The 27,113-nt window shown below is 43.5% G+C and overlaps 2 protein-coding genes, 1 non-coding gene and 1 pseudogene across 9 annotated transcripts in view; 1 reads left to right on the top strand and 3 right to left on the bottom strand.

Annotated features, from left to right (window-relative positions):
* The window catches only part of PFKFB1 (6-phosphofructo-2-kinase/fructose-2,6-biphosphatase 1), a 113,285-nt gene extending 99,654 nt beyond the window's left edge, over positions 1–13,631 (top strand). For all 4 annotated transcript variants that reach the window (XM_032330801.1, XM_032330802.1, XM_032330800.1 and 1 more), the window contains 4 exons: positions 9,025–9,154; positions 11,820–11,882; positions 12,926–12,990; positions 13,346–13,631. In XM_032330801.1, coding sequence (XP_032186692.1) covers positions 9,025–9,154; positions 11,820–11,882; positions 12,926–12,990; positions 13,346–13,405 — 318 coding nt within the window. In that variant the 3' untranslated portion in view covers positions 13,406–13,631. The remainder of the gene's footprint in view (positions 1–9,024; positions 9,155–11,819; positions 11,883–12,925; positions 12,991–13,345) is intronic.
* Positions 13,632–15,765: 2,134 nt separating this feature from the next.
* Positions 15,766–25,905, bottom strand: LOC116582933 (trophinin-like). 4 transcript variants are annotated; one of them, XM_032330796.1, is made up of 4 exons: positions 25,514–25,905; positions 18,733–18,847; positions 16,043–17,953; positions 15,766–15,870 (listed from the first exon to the last, which is right to left on the bottom strand). In XM_032330796.1, exon 3 carries the CDS (start codon positions 17,908–17,910, stop codon positions 16,054–16,056), a length of 1,857 nt encoding a protein of 618 aa, XP_032186687.1. In that variant the 5' UTR covers positions 17,911–17,953; positions 18,733–18,847; positions 25,514–25,905; the 3' UTR covers positions 15,766–15,870; positions 16,043–16,053. The 4 variants fall into 4 exon arrangements, with proteins under 4 accessions (XP_032186687.1, XP_032186685.1, XP_032186688.1 ...); XM_032330794.1 differs by lacking the exons at positions 18,733–18,847; positions 25,514–25,905 and adding exons at positions 19,868–19,910; positions 20,004–20,503; XM_032330797.1 differs by lacking the exon at positions 25,514–25,905 and adding an exon at positions 19,868–19,884.
* Positions 19,076–19,204, bottom strand: LOC116583847. Its single transcript, XR_004282943.1, has one exon. It is a non-coding gene; the product is annotated as a small nucleolar RNA SNORA11 (small nucleolar RNA).
* LOC116582265 lies at positions 20,522–24,511 on the bottom strand (annotated as a pseudogene).
* Positions 25,906–27,113: the final 1,208 nt, after the last annotated feature.

Here is a 27,113-nt window from a genome sequence, read left to right as displayed (position 1 = left end):
GTGTATTTTATCTAGTATTAATATAGCTGTATCTATCTATCTCTCTGTCTATCTATCATCTATCTATATATCTATCTATCTATATTTATATATGTGTGTGTTTTCTAGTTAGTATTTGCCTAGTTCATCTTTATTAATTTACTTTCAATTTCTCTGGGGTTTTTTGTTTCAGGTTTCTTGTAAAGAGAATATAATTGATTTTTTAGAAGACTTATTTATTTTATCTTAGAGACATAGAGATCATGAGCAGGGGGAGGGGAGAAGGCAAGGAAAAGAGAGAGGAAGAGAAGAAGACTCCTCACTGAACGTGGAGACCAACACAGGGCTCAATCCAATGAACCAAAGCTCATGAACTGAGCCAAAATCAAGAGTCAGATGCAAAACTGACCGAACCACCTAGGTGTCCCAGCTTTTGTTGTTTTTAATACAATGTGAAAATATTTGTCTTTTAAATTGCAATTTTGATACATTTACTTTTATTATAATTACTGATTTAATTGAGCTTATTTCTATTCTCTTATTTTGAGATTTTTTTCTGAAACCTTATGCTTAGTTTATATTTCTCTTTTTCTCCCTTCTCTAAATTTCTGCTCCTGAGACTTTGCATCTATATTTAAGTTATATAGTGTTTCATTCTTTTTTTTAATTTTTTAAATTCAATTTAATTAATATGCTCCACATTATCAGTTTCAGAGGTAGAATTCAGTAATTAATCAGTTGCATACAACACCCAGTGCTCATTACTTCAAGTGACCTCTTAATGTCCATTACCCAGTTACCCCATCCCCCCCACCTGCCCTCCAGCAACCCTCAGTTTATTTCCTACAGTTAAGAGTCTCTTAGTTTGTCTCCCTCTCTGGTTCCTCTTATTTTATTTTTCTCTCCCTTCCCCTATGTTCATCTGTTTTGTCTGTTTAATTCTACATATGAATGAAATCCTATGGTATTTGTCATTCTTTGAATTATTTCACTCAGCTTAATACCCTCTACTTCCAACCACATCATTGCAAATTGCAAGATTTCATTTTTTGGTGGCTGAGTAATATTCCATTGTATATACCACATCTTCTGTATCCATTCATCTGTAGAAGGACATCTGTGCTCTTTTCATATTTTGGCAACTGTGGACATTGCTGCTATAAACATTGGGGTTCATGAGCCCCTTTGAATCACTATCTTTATATCCTTAGGATAAATACCTCAGAGTGCAACTGGTGTATCACAGGGTAGCTCTGTTTTTAACATTTTGAGAAACCTCCATACTGTTTTCCAGAGTGGCTACACCAGTTTGCGTTTCCACCAAAAGTGTAAGAGGATTCTTCTTTCTCCACATCCTCACCAACATCTGTTGATTCCTCAGTTGTTAATTTTAGCCATTCTGACAGGTGTGAGGCAGTATCTCATTGTGGGTTTGATTTGTATTTCCCTAGTGGCTAGTGATGTGGAGCATTTTTTCATGTGTCTATTAGCCATTTATAAGTCTTCTTTGGAGAAATGTCTTTTCATGTCTTCTGCCCATTTCTTGACTGGGTTTTTTTTTTTGGAAGTTGAGTTTGATAAGTTCTTTAGAGATTTTGGATATCATCCCTTTATCTGATGAGACATTTGACAATATCTTCTCCCATTCCGTAGGCTCCTTTTAGTTTTGTTGACTGTTTCTTTTGATGTGTGGAAGCTTTTCATGCTGAAGAAATCCCAATACTTAATTTTTGCTTTTGTTTCCTTTGTCTTTGAAGCCATGTTGTGCAAGATGTTGGATGGGATGGGAAAAGAGGTTGCTGTCTGTGTTCTTCTCTAGAATTTTGATGGATTCTTGTCTCACACTTACATATTTCATTCATTTGGAATTGATTTTTGTTTATGGTGTAAGAAAGTGGTCCTGTTTCATTCCTCTGCATGTGGCTATCCAATTTTCCCAACACAATTTTTTGCAGAGACTGTCTTTTTTTTCATTGGATATTCTTTCCTGCTTTGTCAAAGATTATTTGATCATAGAGTTGGAGAACCATTTCTGGGGTCTCTATGCTGTTCTATTGGTCTATGTGTCTGTTTTTGTGCCAGTACTATAGTGTCCTGATTATTACAGCTTTGTAATACAGCTTGAAATCCAGAATAGTGATGTCACCAGCTTTGGTTTTGTTTTGCAACATTCCTTTAGCTATTCAGGGTCTTTTCTGGTTCCATACAAATATCAGGATTGTTTGTTCCAGCTCTATGCTGATCATATTCTGACAAAGATTGCTTTGAAAGTGTAAATTGCTTTGGGTAGCATAGACATTTTAACAATATTTGTTCTTCCAATTTGTGAGCATGGATGTTTTTCCATTTCTTTTTCTTTTCCTCAATTTCTTTTATAAGTGTCATATTGTTTTCAGAATACAGATACTTATTTCTTTGATTAGGTTTATTTCAGGTAGCTTATACTTTTTGTTGCAATCATAATTGGAATCAATTCCTTGATTTCCCTTTCTTCAGCTTCATTTTTAGTGTATAGAAATGCAGCTGACTTCTGTGCTTTGATTTTATATCCTGCCACATTGCCGAATCCCTGTATCAGTTCTAGGAATTTTTAGAAGGGGAGAGCATTCTGGGTTTTCTACATAGAGTATCATGTTGATGGCAAAGAGTGAAAGTTGCTGATTTGGATGGCTTTTATTTCTTTTTGTTGTCGATTGCTGAGGCTAGAACTGCCAGTACAATGTTGAACAAGCGTGGTGAGAGAGGACATCCCTGACTTGCTCTTGACCTTAGGAGAAAAGCTCTCAGTTTTTCCCCATTGAGGATGATATTCGCTATGGGGTTTTCATATACAGTTTTTTATGATACTGATGTGTGTTTCTTCTTTCCCTACACTGCAAAGAGTTTTTAACAAGAAAGATGCATTTTTTTTGCATCTATTGAGAGGATCATATGGTTCATTTCTTTTCTTTTGTTAATGTGTTATCACATTGATTGATTTGCAGATGTTGAACCACACATGAAGCCCAGGAATAAATCCCACCTGGTCATGATGAATAATCCTTTTGATGTACTGTTGGATCCTATTAGCTAGTATCTTGGTGAGAATTTTGGCATGCATGTTCATCAGAGATATTGGTCTCTAATTCTCTTTTTGAGTGAGGTCTTTGTTTGGTTTGGTGATCAAAGTAATGCTGCCATCATAGAATGAGTTTGAAAGTTTTCTTTCCATTTCTATTCTTTGAAAGAACTTCAGAAGAATATGTACTAATATTTTATTTTTTTAAGATTTTATTTATTTATTTGACATACAGAGATCACAAGTAGGCAGAGAGACAGGCAGAGAGGGGGCGGGGAAGCAAGCTCCCCACCAAGCAAATAGCCCAATGTGGGACTCGATCTCAGGACCCTGGGATCATGACCTGAGCTGAAAGCAGAGGCTTTAACCCACTGAGCCACCCAAGTGCCCCTAATTTTTTAAATGTTTCATAGAATTTCCCTGGAAGACCATCCGGTCCTGGACTCTTATTTTTTGGGAGATGTTTTTATAAGTACTTTAGTTTCTTTAATAGTTATGAGTCTGTTATGATTTCCTATTTCTTCCTGATTCAGTTTTGGCACTTTATATGTTTCTAGGAATCCACCCATTTCTTCCAGATAGACTAATTTGTTGGCATATTGTTGCTCATAATATGTTCTTATAATTGTCTGTACTTCCTTGGTGTTGGTTGTGATCTCTCCTCTTTCATTCATGATTTTATTTATTTGGGTCATTTCTCTTTTCTTTTTTTAAACATCTTTATTTTATTTTATTTTTTTCAGTGTTCCAAGATTCATTGTTTATGTACCACACCCAGTGCTCCATGCAATATGTTCTTTTCTTTTTCATAAGTTTGGCTGGATGTTTATCAATCTTATTAATTCTTTCAAAGAACCAGCTCCTATTTTCATTGATCTGTTTTTTTTTTAATTCAATTTTCTAGCACTGAATTCTGCTTTAATTTTATTAATTCTAGTTTTCTTCTTGGTATAGGTTTTATTTGCTGTTCCTTTTTCCAGCTCTACTAGTTGTAAGGTTAGGATTTCTCTTTGAGACTTTTCTTGCCTCTTGAGAAAGGCCTGTATTGCTATGCACTTCTCTCTTCCTACTGCTTTTGCTGCATCCCAAAGGTTTTAAAGTGTCATGTTTTAACTTTCATTTGCTTCTATGTATTTTTTAAGTATTCTTTAATTTCCTGGTAACCATTCATTCTTTTGTAGGATGTTCTTTAACCTCCATGTATCTGTGGTCCTTCCAATTTTTTTCTAGTGATTGACTTTATGTTTCATAGCGTTGTGGTCTGAAAATATGCATGGTATGATCTCACTGTATTTGTACCAGTTGAGGCCTGATTTGTGACCCAGTGGGTAATCTATTCTGGAGAATGTTCCATGTGCAGTTGAAAAGAATATGTGTTCTGGTGCTTTAGGATGAAATGCTCTGAATATATCTGTGAAGTCCCTCTGGTCCTGTGTGTCATTCAAAGCCCTTGTTTCCTTGTTGATCTTCTGCTTAGATGATCTCTCCATTGTTGTGAGTGGGATTTTAATGTCCCCTATCACTATTGTATTATTATAAGTGAGTTTTCTAAATTTTGTTAATTAATTCCTTTATATATTTGGCTGCTCCCAAGTTAGGTGCATAAGTATTTACAATTGTTAGATCTTCTTATTGGATAGACCCCTTTATTATAATACAGTGCCCGTCTTCATCTCTTCTAACAGTCTTTGTTTTAAAATCTAGTTATCTAGTTATCTAAGGATGACTCTTCTAACTTCTTTTGATGTCCATTAGCATGATAAATTGTTCTCCACCCCCTCACTTTTAATATGGAGGTGACTTTTGTTCTAAAATGAGTCTCTTGTAGGCAGTGTATCAGTGGGTCTTTTTTTTTTAATCTATTCTGATACTCTATGGCTTTTTTTAAGATTTCATTTATTTATTTGACAGATAGAGTTCACAAGTAGGCAGAGAGAGAGAGAGAGAGAGAAGAGGAAGCAGGCTCCCTGCTGAGCAGAGAGCCCGATGTGGGGCTCAATCCCAGGACCCTGGGATTATGACCCAAGCTGAAGGCAGAGGCTTTAACCCACGGAGCCACCCAGGTGCTCATAGAGCCCCTACTCTATGGCTTTTGATTGAAGCATGTAGGCAATTTCATTCAGAGTAATTGTTGAAAAATATGAATTTAGTATCATTGTAAAGTGGTACTGTCAGGTCGCAGTTTCTGTAGGGTGTCTCTGTTCTTTTCTGATCTTTGTTAGTTTAGAGCTCTCTCTTCTTTTAAAGGATCCCTTTTAATATTTCTTGCAAGGCTAGTTTAGGATTGATGTTTAGAGGGAGAGCTTGAGCAAGTGAGAAAAGGGGCATAAGGAGAAAATCTTCAAGCAGACTTCCTGTTGATCATGAAGCCTGACTTAGGGCTCCATCTCATGACCTGTGAGATCACAATCTGAGCCAAAACCAAGAGTCAGATTCTTAACTGACTGAGCCACCCAGTTCCTTCTTGTCTTGGAAACACTTTATCTCTTCTTTTAATCTCAATAATAGCTTTGCTAGATAAAGTATTCTTAGCTGCATATTTTTCCCATTTAGCATGTTGAATATTTCCTTCTTCTGCTTCCTGGCCTACCAGGTCGCTGTGGACAGGTCTGCTGGTAACCTTAGTATCTTTTGCCCCTAGCTGTTTTTAGAATTGCCTCTTTATCTTTTGTCCCTAGCTGTTTTCAGAATTATCTCTTTATCTTTACATTTTGTAAGTTTCACTATGATATGTTGTAGTGTTGACTTTTTGTTGATTTTGAGAAGAGTTCTCTGTGAATCTTGCCCTGGAGTGCTTGTTTCCTTCCCCAGATTAGGGAAGTTCTTAGATATAATTTGTTCAAATAAGACTTCCGTCCCTTCCCCCCACACACACATTTTTCTCCTGGGACTCCTATGACACAGATATTATTGTGGTTTCTGGAATCAATGAGTTCCCTAAGTCTACCTTCATGGTCTACTAGGTTTCTTTCCAGATTCATTATTTTCCATAATTTTATCTTCTATAAAACCTATTCTCTCATCTGCTTCTTCAATGCTCATTGTCATTATATCCAGTCTTTTACATCTCAGTTATAGCACTTTTTTGTTTCAGCCTGACTAGCTTTTAGGTCCTTTGTGTCTGTAGCAAGGTGTTTTGTTGTTGTTGTTTGCTTGTTTTGTTTTGTTCTGTTTTTGTATCTTCCATGCTTCTTTCAAGCCCAGCTAGTAGTTTTATGAGTGTCCTAAATTATTGTTCAGATGTATTGCTTATATTAGCTTTTAGCAAGTTCCTGGTTGTGGTTTCTTCTTGAATGTTCTTTTGGGGAGAGTTTCTCCACCTTGTCATTTTGGCTATGTTTCTGTCTTTTGTGTGTTATATTTCCTGTATCTGAAAGTAATATTAAGTTAAAGAGTGATCATACAATGCCCAGGGTTTGGCACTTCAAGAAGTGTTTCTAATATATGGTATGTGCACTCTGTTACTGTGTTTTGGCTGTTCTTTCCCACTGGTCAGTCCTCTGCAGAGTTCCTCCTTGCTTGCAGTGGGGCATGTTTGGACTTTTAGATTCACTTTATTTTTATTGAAATAGGCCTGTACAGCTTTTTCCCTCCAACTGTAGAAATCCTTATTCCAATACTCAGATCCATTTCCTGGGTGTTCCAAGGGATTTGACCTCCATACAGCTGTGCCCAGGGTCCCCATACTTTGCCATCTTAACACCTCCCCTCATCACCACTGTCTTCTGGCTTCTGATGGAGCTAAAAAGTCTCTAGTCAGTCTAATTGTTGTTTACCTTCTTTGTGGCTGCTATTAAGATCTTTGCATCTTCATTGATTTTATGTTCTAATCTGATATATCTAATTTTTTTAATTTTATTTTGCTTGTGATTATTTAGACTTCCTGAATCTGAGGATTGAATTCTTCATTAATTCTAGAACCTCTCAGACATTATGGCTTCATCCCTTTTTCATATAATCTCTATTATCTCCTTCTGGAAATAAAACTGAATGTGTGTTTATCCTGTCCCTATCCTTTGCTTTTTAACTTCTTATTTTTAATGACTTTGTTGCATTCTGAGTAATTTCTTCAGCTTTATCTTCCAAATCACTATTTCTTAAGTTCTATCTAATCTTTCATTCACCCGGTTCATTTAGTTTTCATTTTTAATAAATGTATTTCTTTTTTTTTTAATTTAATTTATTTCTTTTCAGCATAACAGTATTCATTATTTTTTCACCACACCCAGTGCTCCATGCGTTCCATGCCCTCTATAATACCCACCACCTGGTGCCCCAACCTCCCACACCCCCGCCACTTCAAACCCCTCAGACTGTTTTTCAAAGTCCATAGTCTCTCATGATTCACCTCCCCTTCCAATTTCCCCCAACTCCCTTCTCCTCTCTAACTCCCCATGTCCTCCATGCTATTTGTTATGCTCCACAAATAAGTGAAACCATATGATAATTGACTCTCTCTGCTTGACTTATTTCACTCAGCATAATCTCTTCCAGTCCCGTCCATGTTGCTACAAAAGTTGGGTATTCGTCCTTTCTGATGGAGGCATAATACTCCATAGTGTATATGAACCACATTTTCCTTATCCATTTGTCTGTTCAAGGGCATCTTGGTTTTTTCCATAGTTTGGCGACCATGGCCATCGCTGCTATAAACATTGGGGTACAGACCGCCCTTCTTTTCACTACATCTGTATCTTTGGAGTAAATACCCAGTAGTGCAATTGCAGGGCCATAGGGAAGTTCTATTTTTAATTTCTTGAAGAATCTCCACACTGTTCTCCAAAGAGGCTGCACCAACCTGCATTCCCACCAACAGTGGAAGAGGGTCCCCTTTCTCCACATCCCCTCCAACACATGTTGTTTCCTACCTTGTTAATTTTGGCCATTCTAACTGGTGTAAGGTGATATCTCAATGTGGTTTTAATTTGAATCTCCCTGATGGCTAGTGATGATGAACATTTTTTCATGTGTCTGATAGCCATTTGTATCTCTTCATTGGAGAAGTGTCTGTTCATATCTTCTGCCCATTTTTTAATATGATTGCCTGTTTTGTGTGTGTTGAGTTTGAGGAGTTCATTATAGATCCTGGATATCAACCTTTTGTCTGTACTGTCATTTGCAAATATCTTCTCCCATTCCGTGGGTTGCCTCTTTGTTTTCTTGACTGTTTCCTTTGCTGTGCAGAAGCTTTTGATTTTGATGAAGTCCCAAAAGTTTATTATCGCTTTTGTTTCCTTTGCCTTTGGAGACATAAATGTATTTCTTATTTCTAGAAATTCCATTAGTTTTTTTCCAAATCTACATCATATATTTAAAGGCATCTTATTTCTTTCTCTCATTTTTGTCTCTTTTATTTCTTTATGAATTTTAAACATATTTATTTTTATATTTATTTATTTATTTATTTTTATTATGTTCAGCTAGCCAACATATAGTACATTAGTTTTTGATGTAGTGTTCAATGATTCATTAGTTGTGTATAACACCCAGTGCTCATCACAACATGTACCCTCCTTAATACCTATCACCCAGTTATTCCATTCCCCCACTCCCTCCCCTCTGTAATCCTCAATTTGTTTCCCAGATTCCATTTGCATCACACGGATGGAACTGGAGGGGATTATGCTAAGTGAAATAAATCAAGCAGAGAAAGTCATTTATCACATGGTTTCATTCATATGTGGAACATAAGGAATAGCACAGAGGACCACAGGGGAAGGGAGGAAAAACTGAATGGGAAAAAAATCTAGGAATTTTATATTAAGAAGTTTTATTATTATTGTTATTTGGTCAACTGTGTTGAATGCTCTCAGTTAGTAGATGAGAAACTAAGACGCTAGAAAAGAAGTGAGTGGTCTAAGATCATACTACTGGGTCAACGACTGAACTGGTGACAGAACCAACTTTTCCTAATTCATAATCCTGGGTTCTTCTGTGGGCAAATCTACTCATCTCCCTTTTTTTCTCAAATATTCTGTCATTTTTAGTCCTATGAGGATCTGGTTCAGCGTCTGGAGCCAGTTATAATGGAGTTAGAACGGCAGGAAAATGTACTGGTGATCTGTCATCAGGCTGTCATGCGGTGCCTCCTGGCCTACTTCCTGGATAAGAGTTCAGGTACCACTCTCCTATCTGTTCTTAGCATAGGAAACTATATATGATTTGGGACCCTGACACCAGCAGTCTGTGGTTTATACCTTAGTGGTTAAGAGCACAGTATTCAGAACAAGAATGCTTGAGGTCAAATTCTTGCTCTGTTACATACTAGCTTTGACAAATTATTTTAGCTTCTCTGGCCTCAATTTCCTCATCTGTAAAATGGAGAGAACAATAATGAAGTTTGAATAAATTAACATATGTAAAAAGTTTAGGACAGTTTATGACACATAGTATGGGCTATATAAGGGTCAGCTGCTGTTTTTAGTATTAGTATTATTCTGAGTTAATGTTTTCAAAGCCAACCTAACAGTATGCATCAACCTGAAAAAGCAGAGACACTACTCTGAAACAAGCTGTCATTGGGTGGTAATGGGACCTTTTGTTGCCTCATGATCCTAACTGTATGTTTCTGTCTTTGCTGTGGGGATGATCTCTCCCAAGATAGTGATATTTTCATTTTATGTTTTTAGATTATAATTTCATTTTAAAAGATATCTAGACATTGTAATTAACAGAGTATCTATACCCTAACAACATACGGTGAACTGCAGACTTGGGCAGGGAGCTTGGCAAGGGACTGTTATGTCACTCTTTGGTTTTAAAGTCCATATCTGATATGGATGTTGAAGTATAAGCATCTCCAGGATACTGTGAAGGTGTGTGAGGACCTTTCAAAGTTATACTTGAAAGTTATATTGTGCAATGTCCTGCAGACTCGAATCTTCTCTACTATGCTAGTTTCCAAGTAAAGAACACTTGTAATATGGAGTCATCCAAAATTGAAACCCAGGAAATTTGAGAACTTGACATTGGTCAGATCATTTCCTCTGCCTGGTCCTCAGTCTCCTCACTGGAAAAGGGCATGGGGTTTGGGGTGAGGGTTCTTGTGCTACTAGATTCCTGAAAACTTCCAATCTCTATTGCTCAGTACTGTCTTTGAGACTGTGAGACAAGCACTGTAACCCTGACTGTGCAGATGAGGAAATGAAGGCTCTGAGAGGTGAAGTGACCTACTGAAGGTCATGGGGCTCAGAAGGCAGGGAGAGGTGTCAAACTCAGTTTCTTTCCAGAGAACCTCCACCTCAGATGTGTAGATTGAGGGAGGAGCACATGCACCTGTCATTCTCACACTGCTTTACCACTTTTGCCTTCTTTCATGCACAGACCACACCAGCTGCCCCCAGCTGCCCCCCAGCAGCCCTGGAAGCTGGGTTAGGCAGTGCTAGGTACATGTTTTTACTCCTGTTACTTAGTGAGGAAATTTGAGGCCCAGAGAGATGATATGACTCAGAAAGCAGACCCACAGGACCTCAGAGCTGGAGCACCCTCAGAGTACATCTAGTCCAATCCTGTGCTGTGAGAGGTGGGAACTCTTAGGGGCAGAGAAATAAAAGTTTGGGCCAAGATTACTTTTCCAAGTGGTGGCAGAGCAAGTCAGAGAACACAGGCAAGTCACTTCCCTTCTCTGAGTCCATTCTGTCACATGTGTCATGGGGAACAGTAACCCCTGAAGAGTATCAACAAGGGTGGAATGAAACCTTGTACCCAAAGCATTGGGCCCCAGGGCCTGATAATGGTGATGACAAAGACAAGAAGGAGCAAGATGGATGCCCAGGATATCGTCAAACCTGATGTCTCAGGAGGCAGAGAGGGTGGTGGTGGCTTTAAGAAAGGGTGAACCCTGGGGACAGGGAAGCCATGAGGGGTTTGATTTTGGCTCAGTGAAGGGAGATGGAAAGTGGTAAGGGCAGCCTGGGTGGGAGAGAGTGGCTGTTGTTGGAGAGTGGTGAGAGATGGGGGTGTCATTCCCATGACACTGTGAGCCCCTCCATGGCCGTGGCAGCTGGCTACAGTGGGCAGAGCATGTGTTTAGCCTCAGAGGGTCTTAAGTTCAAGTCCCAATGCTGCCACTTCCTGACTGTGACATAGGAAAAGTGTCTTTCCTCTCAGAGCCATAGTTTCCTCATCCATGGAATGGGCCTGATCATCTCCTCCTCTCAGGGATGTCTAATAAATGAAAACCTAGGCTTATACAAGAAATGGTATATGAACATTCAGAACAATTTTATGAACAATAGTCAACTAGAAACCAGTTAATCAAAAAATGCTTACCCATCATGTGTGAGAGGTGTCAGAAAGCAAAGGCCTTGGCTGGAGAGAAAACTATGGGAGATGCCAAGGTACGTATATACATTTCCAAGGGCCCTGGCACATAACAAGCTCTCAGAAAACACTTGCCAAGAATCATCTGTGGGCCTTCATGTTAGAAGAGCTTGTGGAAGGCCTTAGGCTTTGGTCAGAAGGGAGGTCTGCCTTAGTATCATGCTTGCCCTGTGAGTGAGGAGATAGGCCACATCTCAGATAACGAGCCTGTCCCTCCTGGGTAACTCACAGTCTGCTCACATTCCCCAGGGTCTTCCTTCCTCTCTGCTCTAGAGACCACCTTTCTGCATTCTTCCTCACTACTACCCACTCTGTTCTCAACATTGTCCACTGCAGAGTGTGGGGGAGTGTGACCCTGATGAAGCTGACCATAAGGAAGGGGGTATGGCAGAAGAGGCCTGAGGAGATGGTACCCTCCCCAGTACCTTGTCTGTGATGGCTACTTTCTCCTCCTTTCCAGATGAGCTGCCATATCTCAAGTGTCCTTTGCACACAGTGCTTAAACTCACACCTGTGGCTTATGGTGAGTGCTCCCAACCTCATCTGAAGAAAGACATATAGAGGGCATGAACATGCTTTCAGTGCATACCATTTGCCTAGCAGAGTCCTGGGGGAAGTTTCTTGGGTGAGTAATTGGATGTCCTGGTGAAGGAAGAATTGGCAATAATAGGGTAAGGCAGGGAAGAACTGGGATGGCCTCTAAATCCAGGGCCTGTCCTCAACTTTCTCTGGCTCTACCAAAGCACTAAGCATGGTCCCCAAAGGGGATCAGAGGAGTAAGTGTATGTTGGGCCAGATTGAAGAAAGTTCAGAGACTGACCTGGTAAGTTTAGACTATCTCTTGGGACATTAGTTTGCTGTGAAATATTTATGAGCAGGGGAGAGAAAGACTCAAATATCTTCTGGGGTGTGAATAGGGAAGAGAGTGCACTGAAGCCCAAAGTAGTTTGCAATCCACAGGGATGGAGCTAAGGGGGGGGGGTTCCATAGGCATTGGACCTCCTCTGATATCCCCCATGCCCCAGAGTGATACCACTCCTTTTTATTCAGGCTCTCAGAACTCCTTTGTGACCTTCCACATCTCTGTTGTTTCCATAACCATTTTTGTCCTCTAAAAAAACTTTACCTTGGACTGATTGCCCCAAGGCAGTGGCCCCAGGACTCTTTGAGCACTTCAGCACTTAGCACAGCTTAGGAGGTCCACAGGGCTCCATCACTATTATATAGATTAGATTGCTGTCTCACAGAGTACAAGAGTTGGGGGAGTCCCCAGAGATCATCTATTCCCATCTCCTTCCCATTATCAGTTGAGCAACTGAAGCTCAGAGAACATTGAGACTATTAGGGGCAGCTGGGAGAACATCCCATTAGCTTCTCTTAGACCTGGTGTCTTCCCCATACAACACACAGCTGGTGTATAGTCCCCTCCCTACAGAACAGTCACAATCTTCACACAGTGTGGAGCTCAGGGTATAGGTAGTGATGGGTGAGGGAGCAAATGACAGCTCAGGGAAGATCTGTACTTAACCTTGGGGACTTATGGATGGACTGGTTGTTCTTTCTGAGGCTGCAAAGTGGAGTCCATCTACCTGAACGTGGAAGCCGTAAATACACATCGGGAGAAACCTGAGGTAGGTGAGGGACTCTGTGGCCTAAGCTAGCACATGGTGAAAGAACCAACCCACACAGAAATACCACCCCAATCCCACAGAGCTTGCGTGTTTCATACCAACAGGTAGAATAACCAGCATCCAGAAATGCAGGAACCATGGCCCAGGCCTGAGGTGCCAAAGAGATGCAAGACTAGAACAACCCCTACCCCAAAGTCCTCAGGTTGAAATTCCCTAGAGGCTTGCCTGAGAAAAGGGTCAGGATCCAGGCCTGGCTGAAGGAGGGGAGCCTGTCAGTGAGGACAAGAGTCAGGGGAGTGTCGGGGTCTCCACAGGGCTGGCTCATTCCTATTAATCCTGGGCTCTCTCCTCTCAGAATGTGGACATCACCCGAGAACCTGAGGAAGCTCTGGACACTGTCCCTGCCCACTACTGAGCCTTTTCCAAGAAGTCAAACCGCCTTAGCTCCATCTCTCACCTTTAAGAGCTTCTATCCTTGCACTTCTTTTACCTTAAGACCCTGGACTTTGCCTACAGGTCTTGATTTCTAGCTACAACAAAGGAGCTCTGTAGTTCTGAATAACACTTTTCCTTTCTTAATTACCAAACCCTATCAATAAAGACTTTTTTTGCTGCCTATAAAAAGGGAGAAGAAGGGGGCGCCTGGGTGGCTCAGTGGGTTAAAGCCTCTACCTTCAGCTCAGGTCATGATCCCAGGGTCCTTGGATCGAGCCCCACATTGGGCTCTCTGCTCAGCAGGGAGCCTGCTTCCCCCTCTCTCTGACTGCCTCTCTGCTTACTTGTAATCTCTGTCAAATAAATAAATAAAATCTTTAAAAAAAAAAGGTGGGGGGAGAAGAAGTCATTGTAAGTCTTCTCCCACAAGATCTTAAGATCACAATCTTGTGAAATGCCTCTGGTACTGTGGGGTGTTGAATGGATGAGGGCTTCCTAGAGGGAAGGGTTCTGGGGTAGCACCTCTCAACATGAGGAAGGAGATAAGTCTCTGTGAGTATGTATGGCCCTTGCTCTTTGGTATGCAGCATGGCTGAGGACCAGGCACCTTCATTTGTACACTCAGAAGAATCTGTACCTGGAACACAGTGTTCCTCTCTTCTCTAACTCCTGTTGCCATCCTGAGTGATTTAACAGTTCATACAAATTATCCAAATAATACCCTGGCCTCCAAGTTCCCTGACCCCCTCAATTCCAGTGATCAGTTCCCCCTCAGCCATCCACTCCATGGGTCTTGGCATCATCTAGACATCCTGCCTCCAGTACAACTGCTTAAATACAAGGATCCCACTATCTGACCCCTGGTCCCTAGTCCTTACAACTCTGTGTCATCTACAGGATCCCTAGAAGCATGGCTCCCACATAGTGGGCATGTGTGTAGTATTTCTTGAATGAATAATATTTGTTCTTGTACTGCATCAAGAGTATAATCCTCTGATTCCTCCATTGTCTTAGAATCCACTACTTCTCTTCATCCTCATTGTTCTACCATCAATAGCCAGCTTGAATCCTATGTTCCGTTTCTTCAGCCACTCTCCATGCATCTAGGTATCTGCAGTCTGGTGGTGAAGAGACAGATTCATATACTCACTGCCTTGGTTTCTTTGTTCTTCCATCATAGCCACCAGCAAGACCCAAATCTTGTATAATCCACATTACTTTTGGGGGGATGATCTACTGTTTGAAACAAAGCTCCATTTATCTGCTTCCACAGCCATCCTTAAATCCTATTCAAAGTCAGGGTCACCTTCTACTCCCTGGCACTCTATCCCATCCCACGTTTTCAGGCATGGGCTACTTCAGTAAATTCTTTACTATTCTATATCTACCTTCTGTCCTTTATTGGCTTTTGCCTCCACATTCTCTGAAACATCTCATTTCTCTCTCTCTCTCTTATCTCAAGAAAACCCTCCCTTGTTCCTGTGTGCACATCTAGTTCCATTCTTTCTCTCTGTTCTTAAACAAATGTCTCAAAATGGATGTATATTTACTCTCCAGAACCCTCCCCCTCTGCCTTCTATCCTAGGCCTTTCCCCTCTATATCTTTTTTTTTTAATTTTTTATTATTTCTTTTCAGTGTAACAGTATTCATTGTTTTTGTACCACACCTAGTGCTCCATGCAATCCATGCCCTTTCTAATACCCACCACCTGGTTCCCCCAACCTCCCATCCCCCACCCCTTCAAAACCCTCAGATTGTTTTTCAGAGTCCATAGTCTCTCATGATTCACCTCCCCTTCCAATTTCCCTCAACTCCCTTCTCCTCTATATCTTTGCTCAAGCTATAATCTCCTTGCCTGCTGTGCTTCCTCCAGGTCTCTATCCCACTGAAATTCATTTTAGCCTAAAGCTGCAGCCCACCTTCTCTGAAGAGCCACAGTAATCCCTAGTTCTTTTTTTTTAAGATTTCATTTATTTATTTGACAGAGAGAAATCACAAGTAGGCAGAGAGGCAGGGAGAGAGAGAGGGGGGAAACAGGCTCCCTGCTGAGCAGAGAACCCGATGCGGGACCCGATCCCGGGACCCTGAGATCATGACCTGAGCCGAAGTCAGAGGCTTAAACCCACTGAGCCACCCAGGAGCCCTCTAGTTCTTCTATGAACCTGAAATGTCACTACAACAACCTAGACATATTAAAAGACAGAAAAAATCCTCCAATTCATCTTGCAAATTTAATGTAACTCTGTTATGAAAATATGACAGCACACAAGAAGCAAACAACAAAGTAGGATCACCAAGCAGATTTTTCATAGCATGTCACCCTCAGCTGATTGATAATATCTGCTTATACTGCTGTGTGGGAAAAAATTCCAAGGATGTACCTTGGTTCCTTGGGAAGAACTGCTGCAATTCATTAGCCATATCTGTAAACCTGGGAAATAAACCTGAAAACAAAACACCAAACAGGAACACATTTTAGTACCAAATATAGTGTTTTCTCATACTTCCTTTGTTGTCCTCATCTCCCCACCCAAACCTCCCACTTTGGGATTTCTTATAGCATTTCCCAGATCTTACACCCATCCCCAAGGACCATGGCTGTGGAAATGTAATTACCTGAAACCTCACTAGCCATAGGAGAAGCTACAGGCACCAAGGCTGGTGGCTCCACCACCAAAGCCAGCACCATTTCTTGGTCCACCGCCAAAGCCAGCACCACTGCTTGGTCCACTGCTGAAGCCAGCACCTGTGCTTGGTCCACTGCTGAAGCCAATGATAGAACTGGGTCCACCATTGAAGCTGGTGCTGGTGCAGGGTTCGCCAATAAAGCCTGTGCTGGTGTTGGAACCACTGCCAAAGCCAATGATGGTACTTGGTCCTCCGTTGAAGCTGTTATTAAACCCAGCACCAAAGCCATCACTGATGCTGAGGCCACCACTAAAGCCAGCACTTGTGCCAAGTGTGCTGCTAAAACCAGCATTGGTGCCCAGTCCATCACCAAAGCCATCACTTGAGATCAGTCCACCACGAAAGCCAGCACTGGTGCTCAGTCCACTACCAAAGATAGCACTGGTCCCTAGTCCACTACTGAAGCCAGCACTAGTGCTCAGTCCACCACTAAATCCAGCACTGCTGTTCAACCCACTGCCAAAGATGAAACCAGCAGTGGTACTGGATCCATCACCAAAACTAGCAGTGGTAGCACCACTAAAGCAGGCGCTAGTGCTAGGAGGGCCACCAAAGCATAGGTTGGCGTTAGACACACTGCCAAAGCAGAGGCTGGTGCTAGGAACTCCACCAAAGCCAATGCTGGTACTGGGAGTAATGCCAAAGTCAGTAGTGGTGGTAAGTGCCCCACTGAAGTCAGCACCGGTGCTGAACACACTGCCAAAGCCAGAGATGGTGCTGGGTGTACTGCTGAAGCTGGCACTAGTGCTAACAGCACTGTTAAAACCAGCACTGGTGTTGAGTGCACCACCAAAACCAACACTGGTGCTGAATGCACCACCAAAGCTGGCACCAGTGCTGGGAGAGCCACCAAAGCAGATACTGGTGCTTAGTGTGCCACCAAAGTCAGCGCTGGTGCTGGAAGAACCACCAAAGGAGACACTGGTGCTGAGTACTCCATCAAAACCATTGGTGGTGCTAGGAGAGCTGCCAAAGCAGATACTGGTATTAAGTGTGCCACCGAAGCTGGCACCGGAGCTGGGAGAGCCACCAAAGCAGACACTAGTGCTCAGTGTGCCACCAAATCCAGTGCTGGTGCTAAGTGCCCCACTAAAGACTGTGCTAGTTCTGGGTAGACTGCCAAAGCTGCTACTGGTAATGAGTGCACCACTGAAACCAGCAGTGGTGCTGAGTGTGCCTCCAAAGCCAGAGCTGGCTCCACCACTGAAACCAGGACTGCTGCTGAGTGGGATGCTGAAACTGGAGCTGACCCCACCACCAAAGCCGGCACTGGTACAAGGTGTGCCACCAAAGCTAATGCAGGCTTCACTGTTGAAACTAGAGCTGGTGCTCGCTGCACCACTGAAGCTAATGCTGGCTGCACCGCTGAAACTAGTGCTAGTGCTGGGTATGCCACTAAAGCAAATGCTGGCTGTGCTGCTGAAGCTGGCACTGGTCCTGGGTGTGCCACCAAAGCTAGTGCCAGCTCTGCCACCAAAGCCACCACTGGGGCTGGGCACACCACTGAAGCTAATACAAGCGCTATCGCTGAAGGTAGCCCTGGTGCTAACTCCTCTGCTGAAGTCGATGTTGGTGCTGGCTTCTGCATTTTCTTGGGCTCTGGTCTCAATTTCAAATGAAAATCTGTTCCAGGACTGAGCATCATCGCCTAACTCTTCCCTTGTTAGGCAGTCGATATCCATGTCATCCCAATTCCAGGGCCCAGCCACAGCTTCCTCTCCAATCCCCATTTGGGCTCTTGCCTCAGCCCTTGCCTCAGTCTCAGCCACGGCCACAGCTGCAGCTTGGACTTCCATCTCCACTGCCTCCTGGCACTGAGCAGCCCAGTCCTTGGCGTACCTGAAATGGGAATGATAATCAATATAAGGACAATAACATTTGTAATTATCTATTATGTACATACAATGGGCTCTGTATAAAATCAAGAGCAGTATTTTTTTTAATTCTTATTTTCCTGGGGCTCTATCAGTCCTGAAATCCAATTGCAGCTCTGATAACTAAGGTGCTGGGTAACCTTGGACAAGTCACTTAACCTAACTGAGAAAAGGGGAAATGATAAGAGAGTATGTTATGGATTGAATGTTTGTGTCCCTCCCCCCAAATTCATATATTAAAGCACCAGCTCCCAGTGTGACTATATTTGGAGACTGGGGCTTTACAGAAGTAGAGTTAAATGAGGTCATAACGGTGGGGCCCTGGTCCAATAAGATTCCTGTTTTTGTAAGAGGCTCTTTTTCCACCCTGTGAGAACACAGCAAGAAGACATTCATCTGCAAGCCAGAGGGAGAGACCTCATCAGAAACTGACACTGCTGGGACTTCCAGCCTCCAGAACAGTGAGAAAATAATTTTCTGTTGTTTAAGGCACCCATTTTGTATTATTTTATTATGACAGTGCAAGCAGACTAATAGAAATCAGTCTAATTTCTAATTAGAAATTTCTAATATGAAAGAATGAAATAATGTAAACCTTATGTTCAGCAGCAATCTCAGACATCAGCAAAGTTCCATATGCTTATATACTAACTGCAGACTGCCCTGTACCTAACCATCCCTGCACATAGTCTGCCCCAGTTAGGGTACCCTTAATATGACAAGTCAGGGCAGCTCTCCTATTACCTTGAATGCAAACTTGAGTACTTTCATCTTGCTAGTCTCATGGTAGGAGCGCAAGCCCCAGAAGAACTCATATTCAGTTGGTCTGCTGTTAGGGACCCTCTTGTACTCCAGGTACCTTGGAGAAAGGAAATGAAACTTGCTTCTAACCAAACAAATCTGTTGTGTAACCACTGGGCACCACGTGACAACTTCCTTCAAATACTAAACTCAACTCCTGGAGGAGGATTTCTAAGACCCTCCTTCCCCAGACTCACTCCCAAACACAGTTCATGGTATTGGTCTCCAATATTGTCATTTCCCTTTGGACCCGTGCAAGGCAGTCACTTGATGCTTCAGAGAAGGTATGTATAGGGCATGATGTCACAGGAAGGCCAAAGTATCTTGCCACCTGTGAGGAGTAAACCCAAGTTCCTGTTGGGTGTGTTATAAACAGAGGAGCCATTATTCAGGCACCCTGCTCTGAGCACACCCTAAAGCAAGGGCCTGGTCTAGCCCAGTCCTGGAACTGTCACTCATGGGAATTATGGACAGGACTCAGTTCTAGGGCATAGGATGCCCATTCCACCTCTAAAGCTAGTGTGATAAAAGGGCTGACTGAGTACTTTCTGAACCAGACCAGCACACTCAGAACACTTCAGGGTCAGACAAAGCCCCCAAACACCACTTACTTCTGCTTCACAAATTTGTCTGTGATGAGCTTCCTTACTTCCCCAAAGAGCGAGTGCCTTACCCTGACAATGGGAAAAATAACCCATAAACAGAGATTAAAACTTCCCAGATGAGGGAAGAGACATTTCTGAACATGGAAGAGACCTCTCTAGAACATGCAGCAGTCCCAATGAAGCCAGAAAAGTAGTGAACACATGGTCACTAGAATCAGTAACTTGAGGCCAGATGGTTCTTTGTCAGGTATGCCTCTGAAGTTCTAGCTTCTATCTCAGGTTAGAATGACATAGGGGTGGGAAGATGCAGAGAGTTCAGGACCATTTTCCCCACCCACCCATCTCAGAACCCTGGACCCTTTACCAGCACCCCCACCCATTCCACCAGACCACCAGACTGATGCAATCCTGGAACCATCCTTTCTTTCCAAATGACAACACGGACAGCAAGCACTGAGAGAGCCCAATCATACCCAGGGCGCAGCCCCAGCTTGCGCAGCACCTCCCAGATGACAGCTGCAAGAGGAGGCAAGAGGAGACAGGGACAGAAAATGAGCATGTGGACTTCCAACTGTGGCCACCCATTCAGCTGCATGCCTACCCACTCACCCTCACTGGACCGATTTCCATTCATAAAGATGATGCTAAGAAGCACCATGAGGAGACCTAGCTTTGGTGAATCCTTAGTCCTAGGGAAATAACAGAGTAGAGAAAAGGTTTATGTCCGGCAGCCATCTAGGCTATCCTCTCCCAGATTCCTGAGACATGACAGAATTCTGCCTAGTCTGTGCTTCAAGCTCTATGTGACCCTGATCAAGACACTTAGACTCTTGAGTCTCCATCTCCTATTCAGTAAAATGGGAAAATCCAATCCTCCCCTGCCTCAGGTTTCCAAGAAGAGAGAAGAATGCCTGCCAAACTGGGACAACCCATGGACCCAGCCAATGTGAGTCCCTTCTTTCTCTCTTAGACCCCTCTGCCCCAAAAGAACTCTAGGCAAAGCTCCAGTGATGCTCCTGTCCTTCAAGCATCATGATTGACCTACACCAGGAAGCCCTCCCTTGAGAACCACTCTACCAAAGCCAGTAGGAAGAGACAAGCAATGACAGGTCTGCTTTCCTGGGAAGCTTCTGAAGAAACAGAAAACCTGACAGGAGGAATGCACTGCTCCAGGCTTCCACACCCTTCAGTCAATCATAATAAAGCACCACTACCATGTGCAGGGCTCCAACTATGTGAGGGAGCTGGAACAGGGTGTTTTAGGCCCTGTCTTCCTGCTTCTCCAAGGAGATGTGAGGAGAGATGACAGGATGGGGTAGTCACATAGATAGAAGCAGAGCCTCCCTTCCACCCCACCCTTTTCCCAGCTTACGTTCCTAGTATGCCTGCAGAAGATTCCTGAGTGCTGATGAGAATATACAATCTACTTTGCTTATCAATTTCCTTCAGAATGACTCGAAACATCTGCCAAGTAAAAGAACAGCCTGTGAGATCACAAAATTCAGCCTAGGCATCAGTGAGGTTCCTGAGCATCTTGAAAATGAGCATGTGGACTTCCAACTGTGGCCACCCATTCAGCTGCATGCCTACCCACTCACCCTCACTGGACCGATTTCCATTCATAAAGATGATGCTAAGAAGCACTGTGTAGCTAGAGTTTTGAGTGTGTATGAGAAATCAGTGAGATAGTGGAGGTAAAGCACTTAGCTAAGTGGCCACCACTACAGAAAGCAGGTAAGAAATGTACTATTATCAGCATCACCTTTGTTATTGTAGATATTTAGGGAGATAGAGAATGGAGAATGAGAAGGAGAGGGGAGCATTTGAAATACATTACAGAACACATCCATCATCAGACCGGACTAAGCTGAGAGGCTTGAGTCCTAGCTGTGTTTTACCACTGACTTGCTGTGTGACCCTGAGCTAGTCTATGTTCCTACTTAAGCCATTGTATGCCCAACTGTAGAGTGATGGGGATGGATTAGTGATCTCTGTGGTCTATTCCAGAAGAGACATGAAAGTCCTTATTGATTCAAGGCTTCCCCATTGTGCCCATCCCCCAGGGCTGCCCCTTCACCTTCTCCAGAGCGTAGCTTGCTCGTTCAATGATCTCTGGGAAATATTCATCATATTCTTGGATGACATCCTTCAGCATGTCTGTAGGAAGGGTGAAGTGGGAGCAGCTGGGCTGAGCAGGGGCAACGGAACTGCAGCCCTCTGTCCAGCCTGTGGGGACAGTGCAGTCTGAGTTCTCAACTGTGCTAATGGGAGATGCCAGCCATAACAGAGTGTCGGGAGGGCAAGGGAGGGCATATGGGAGAATGAAAAGGCTATAAAAGTAAATTGGTTACTCCAGGGCATGGGAGAGAGGGGAGTTGAGAGAAGATTTCAGGGAGGCAGGTTGGTATGACTCTACCTGAGCGCTTGATGGGGATCTTTGTCTGGTCCTTAACCAACAGGTATTTCACCAACTTATTTGCCTGGGAGAAGAGGAATACATGGGGAGATCTCAATATGTTTTTAGAAAACTTGAATGACAAAAAAGAGGGCAAGTGAAAAAGAGAAGAGACTGGGCAGCATAGGATTCTTACCCTTTTTTGCAAAATGGCCACATCTCGGGGTGGCAGAAGCCTCCAGTCTCATGGAATCAACCTGTAATTACTGCCACCTCTCTAAACCGCATGAGATCCCATCATCAGAAAGAAGGAAGGTCCAGAGTCACCAGGTAAAAGAGATGGCTCTGTCTCCTTACCCTACCTTCTCCTGAAAATCCCCCAAACCCTTCTTATAGTGGGTCCTGACATTACAACTGACCATCCTAAGTCCTAGATATGTCTTTCACTGTCTTCCAGCCAGGAGTTTCACCCAAGGGCAGGACCTGGGGTTCCTTCTCTTCTTTTGGCCACCACTAACTCTGCTAAATGTATCCCTTGGACAAGTCACTTCACCTCTTTGGGACTCAGTTTTCTCAAATGTAAAACCGGAATCTATGATCCCCGGATAGGAAGAGTTACTTTCAAAACACAAAGACACAACTTTTATGAACTACCCAAGCCCCTGGTAATTGGTAACTACTATGTAAATACCAGCTGAATTATATCCAGGTTGTAGCTAAGTATATGGATGTATTATTCCCCACCAATCTGTGAACTGTCAGAGAGCAGGAACTAGATCACATTCTTCTCAGAATTTCCCACAGCCTATCAAAACACAGCGCCTGGCTCAGTGTAAAAAAGTCTCAGTAAACTTTTATAGAACAAACGAAAAACTAGGAGGATAGGAATGGAAAAGAAGTGAAAATTGTAAGGATGGTGATGTCAGAGATCTCACCTTTTGTTTCCTCTTGCCCCAGGTACTGGTTGTAGGCTCCAGACTCAACTGGGCCAGGTAGTCATCTGCCAGGGCCTGTACAGCAGCTGCAACCTGAGTCTCAGGGGCACTCATGTTGGTCCTAAAGGTGGCTATCTTGGCCTGGAGTCCTTGGTCAACAATTTTCATCTGGTTTTCAGCTGCCTGGGTCTTAGTGACAGACTTATGAACCCTGGACCCTCTCTTGACCTGAAGGGCAGCTGCTAGGGCTTGGTTTGTGATCATTTGAGCTAGGTCTTGGAGCCTCAGAGACCTCACAGGCAGAATTTGGGTCTATATTGGCAGCTTTCTTGCCCTTGAATTTTTGGGGCCTTAGCTACTATTGAGGCCTTAGTCTGCCTGCTAGGTCTCTCAGCATTTGGGGCCTCTAAGAGTTCAGTGTCAGTATTTATGCCCTTAACAGTTGGCTTCTTGGCTTTGGAGGCTTTATTAGTCTGATGCAGGTTGTTGTGGCATGGGTAGTGGCTGCCTCATTATTAATTTGGCCTTGGGTGGTAGTTGTGTGGGTGGTGGTTGGAGCCAATGGGATATCAACAGCACTAGTTATGGCCTTATTGGCAGCCTTCTTAGCTTTGGAAACTTTCTTGGGCTTAGTGGGGACTATCAAAGCCTGGGAGTTGGCTGACCCACTGGTAAGTGGAGCCTGGATAGCCTGCAGAATGTCTAGTAGGTTTAGGGCCTACAAGGATGACTTGGTCTGTGTAGTGACACCCTCCTTTCCAGTTGGATATTGGGAGGCTTGGGCTACCTTAGCAGTAACTCTCCTTGTCTTATTGGCTTTCTTAGGCTGAGCAGTGACTGAAGAAGCCTGAGTATTGGTTGCTTTGTGGTAACTGAAGCTTGGTTGATCTGGGGGATGAGAGGCAGGTTTAAAGCCTGCAAAGTTACTTTAAGCTTGTTAGTGGCAATCTCATTGGCAGATGAGACTGTAGGGGCAGCAGGTATGGCTTTAGTAATAGACTTAATAGGGGCCTTCTTGGTCTTGCTTTTCTTAGGCCAGTTGGCAACTGGAGGGCCCATGGCCAGAGGGTCCTTAGTTGCTGCCAAGAGGGTAGGCATCAGCAAGACACTGTCCTCTTCTGTGGTCTCAGTCTGTGTGTCTAGAGGGAAGTGACGTTCCAGGATCCCAGAGAGAAGCATAGGGCCCTATGTACTTAGGACTATGATCTGCTGAGCCATCTGGCCTCCCTACAGCCCACCCTTTCCAGGAAGGCCTCTCCTTCCTCTAATCAGTGATTAAAGGAGAGGAAACAGGAGCTAGAGTTGGGCAGGTTTTCTTCTCCTCCTCCTTCACTTTGCAGGGGAGGACTGAGACAGGTTAGGCAGGAAATTCTTCAACTACAGAGTGGTAAGGGGCTCAAGATTAATAAATGAACTCAGAAAGGGACAGATGGCCTGGTGAGAATGCAGAAACCTCACCTGGAATGGGAGCATCCTATAACCGCAGTCATTTCTCCTATTAATTTTTCTGAAAGGCCGAGTAACAGCTGAGCTGAGGGGAAGGGGCCTGAAGGGGAGAATGAGAAGGAGAGGGAGATTCACCAGACCTCCCAACTATCCTGAAAGAAGGGGTATCTCATCCAACTTTGTACCCCAAAGGCTTCAACTATTCAGTTCTCATACCTAGAAACACAGATCACCTACCTGAACCCTAGCTCCATTGCCTCCCCCCAAAAATTGCAAGTCAGTTCTACAGCCCCGCCCCCTAATCTTACACAGGCCTCGTACTGCAACTTAATAGGGCGCATGCGTGCCAACTGGAGCACATGCGCTTTGGTGGACTGGTCAGTCTGACCACCTCGATCTCAGAGATGCTTCCCGCTCTCCGAGAAGCAGAATGTCTGGGACAAGCCCGGGACCCACTCTTCCTAACTGCGTCACATTTGGCTCCAACCCTTCCCCCAACGCCAGCCCGCTCCCTCTGCGGTACTGCTTTGCACCGCCCCTTCCCTAACACCGCCCACCTCTACTCTGCGGTACCGACACGCACCGCCCCTTCCCTATGTGCACCCTCCCTCCTTTCTGCAGTACTTCTCAGCAACTCCCTCTTCCTTAATACGCCCCTTCCCTCCTCTCTCCAGTGACTCCCCACACTGCCCTTTCCCCCAAAACCGCTCCCCCACTTCCACGTTTGCAAGTGACCGGTTCCACCCTTTCTGCGACATCGATACCCCACCCACAAATCCGACGATATTATGCTTTTGTGTATTCCTTGTTCCCGAATACTAACAGGTTCTGTCCCTTCCCTTTTCAAACCGTAATCAACCAAGTCCTAGCCCCTCTTCCGTTCTGTCTGAGCCAGGTCATTCTTGCTATTCAAAAGGGATTCTGCCCTGCATTTCTGGGTCCTGACCCCTACTTTCTGTGGCCCAAACTGGATCCTGTCCCCACTCACCAGCCTCCCGGAGTCCTGCCATAGCTTATCACCCTCCCAAACTGGGTCCTGCTCCTTTCTACTGTCAGAACGATTGTTTTTTCTTCCCGCAGTCCGAATCGGGTCTGCATCCCTCCTTTCTGCGGCCCGAACAGAATCCAGATGTTTCCATCATAAGGCCCAAAGGGGATTCTGCCCCCTCTATCTCCTGTATGAACAGGGTCCAAGTACCCCCAAACCCAAGCACATTAATGCAGTTAGCACCTGAACCCGCGGCAGGTTTTCTTCACCTTAGGGTGTGTGGAGTCAAGCACGTTAAAGCCATAGCCCAGAGGCTCCCACAGGTATTCACTAAAGCTGGGCATCTTTAGCTCACCTCGTTCTCTGGAGTCCAGAAGGCGTCCGCTCTCTCCAAGCTTCTCCTTAGGTCTGAGCTTATTGGCTTCCCCTCCCCAGCCGGAAGTGGTCCTGCCTTTTTCCACCTCCAGAGGGGTCTCCTTCCCTGCTTGTCAACCTCCTCCTTTACGCTCTACTTCCAACTTTCCTTTCTCCTCAGTGTGGTTTCTTTTCTGCTTACTATCGGTTATTCAGTCATCGCCCTTTCCTAGTCCCATTTGATTTTTCTATCCCCCACCATTCATTATCCCCATTCATATTTGATTCTTCTGTTCCCTCTAAGAGGACTGTGCTTCTCTGAGCTCCTATCCCTTCCTAGAGCCCTCTCTATGCCAACACTAATTATGGAGTGTGTTGTTGTAGTGTGTGTCTGGGTCTCTTTCCCCAGCTGTTCTGGGGGCAGGGCACCAGTTCATATTCTTTTCCCTCTCTCAAGTGTGACCAGCTTAAGACATTTAGAGACTCTAAGCAGTAAGAGATAGGGTGCCCCCACAACATATACAATTCAGAATAAAAACAGTAAAGGTAAAAAAGGCTACCTTTTTTTTTTAATTCCTGATGACTATATTGCTGCTTTCAGTGAATATCAACTTATCCTAAAATTTTTATTATTCCTCCTTTCCTGGTGCACTATGCAAGTACTTAGACTCTCGTGAAATTGAGCACTGTTCCCAAGTGCAACAAATAGTTCTGCTTGGGCATTTATTTATTCACTCAATCCTTAAGTATATACTTAGTATACTCAGTATATACTGAGCACACAGCTATGTCAAGGCATTCACTGGTTGTGGGCAAACAAAGACCAGTAGGATAGGATGCCTGTCCCTAAAAGAACTCAAATCTGTTTCTTCTAAATATGGTTTTAAATTAGTTACTTTTCAAGTTTTTATTTTAATTCCAGTAGTTAACATACTGTGTGATATTTTAATTTCAGGTGTACAGTATGTGATTCAGCACTACAAATACATCACCCTGTGCTGTATTCCTCAGGACAAGTGCACTACTGGGACAAGTGCACTCCTCAATCCCCATCACCTAATTTAACAGATCTCCTCACCAATCTACCCTATGGTAGCCATAAGTTTGTTCTCTATAATCCAGAGTCTGTTTCTTGATTTCTCTCTCTCTTTCTCTTTTTTCCCTTTTTGTTTTGTTTCCTAAATACCACAAATGACTGAAATCATATAGTATTTGACTTTCTGTCATTATCTATATGTCTGTTTTTGTGCCAGTACCATGCTTTCTTTATCACTAAAGTTCTGCAATGTAACCTGAAGTCCACAATTGTGATGCCTCTAGCTTTGCTTTTCTTTTTCAAGATTGCTTTGGCTCTTCGGGGTCTTTAGTGGTTCCATACAAATTTTAGGACTGTTTGTTCTAGCCCTGTGAAAAATGCTATTGTTGTTTTGATAGGTATTGCAATAAATGTATAGATTGCTTTGGGTAGTATAGACATTTTAACAATATGTGTTCTTCAAATCCATGAGCATGGAAAGTCTTTCCATTTCTTTGTGTCCCTTCAATTGCTGTCATCAGTGCTTTATGGTTTTCAGAGTTCAGATCTTTCACCTCTTTGGTTA

The sequence above is a fragment of the Mustela erminea genome, chromosome X, assembly GCF_009829155.1.
Source record: "Mustela erminea isolate mMusErm1 chromosome X, mMusErm1.Pri, whole genome shotgun sequence".
NCBI lineage: Eukaryota > Metazoa > Chordata > Mammalia > Carnivora > Mustelidae > Mustela > Mustela erminea.
Note: the sequence above shows the minus strand (reverse complement) of the source record. Positions and strands in the feature narration are given on the sequence as shown.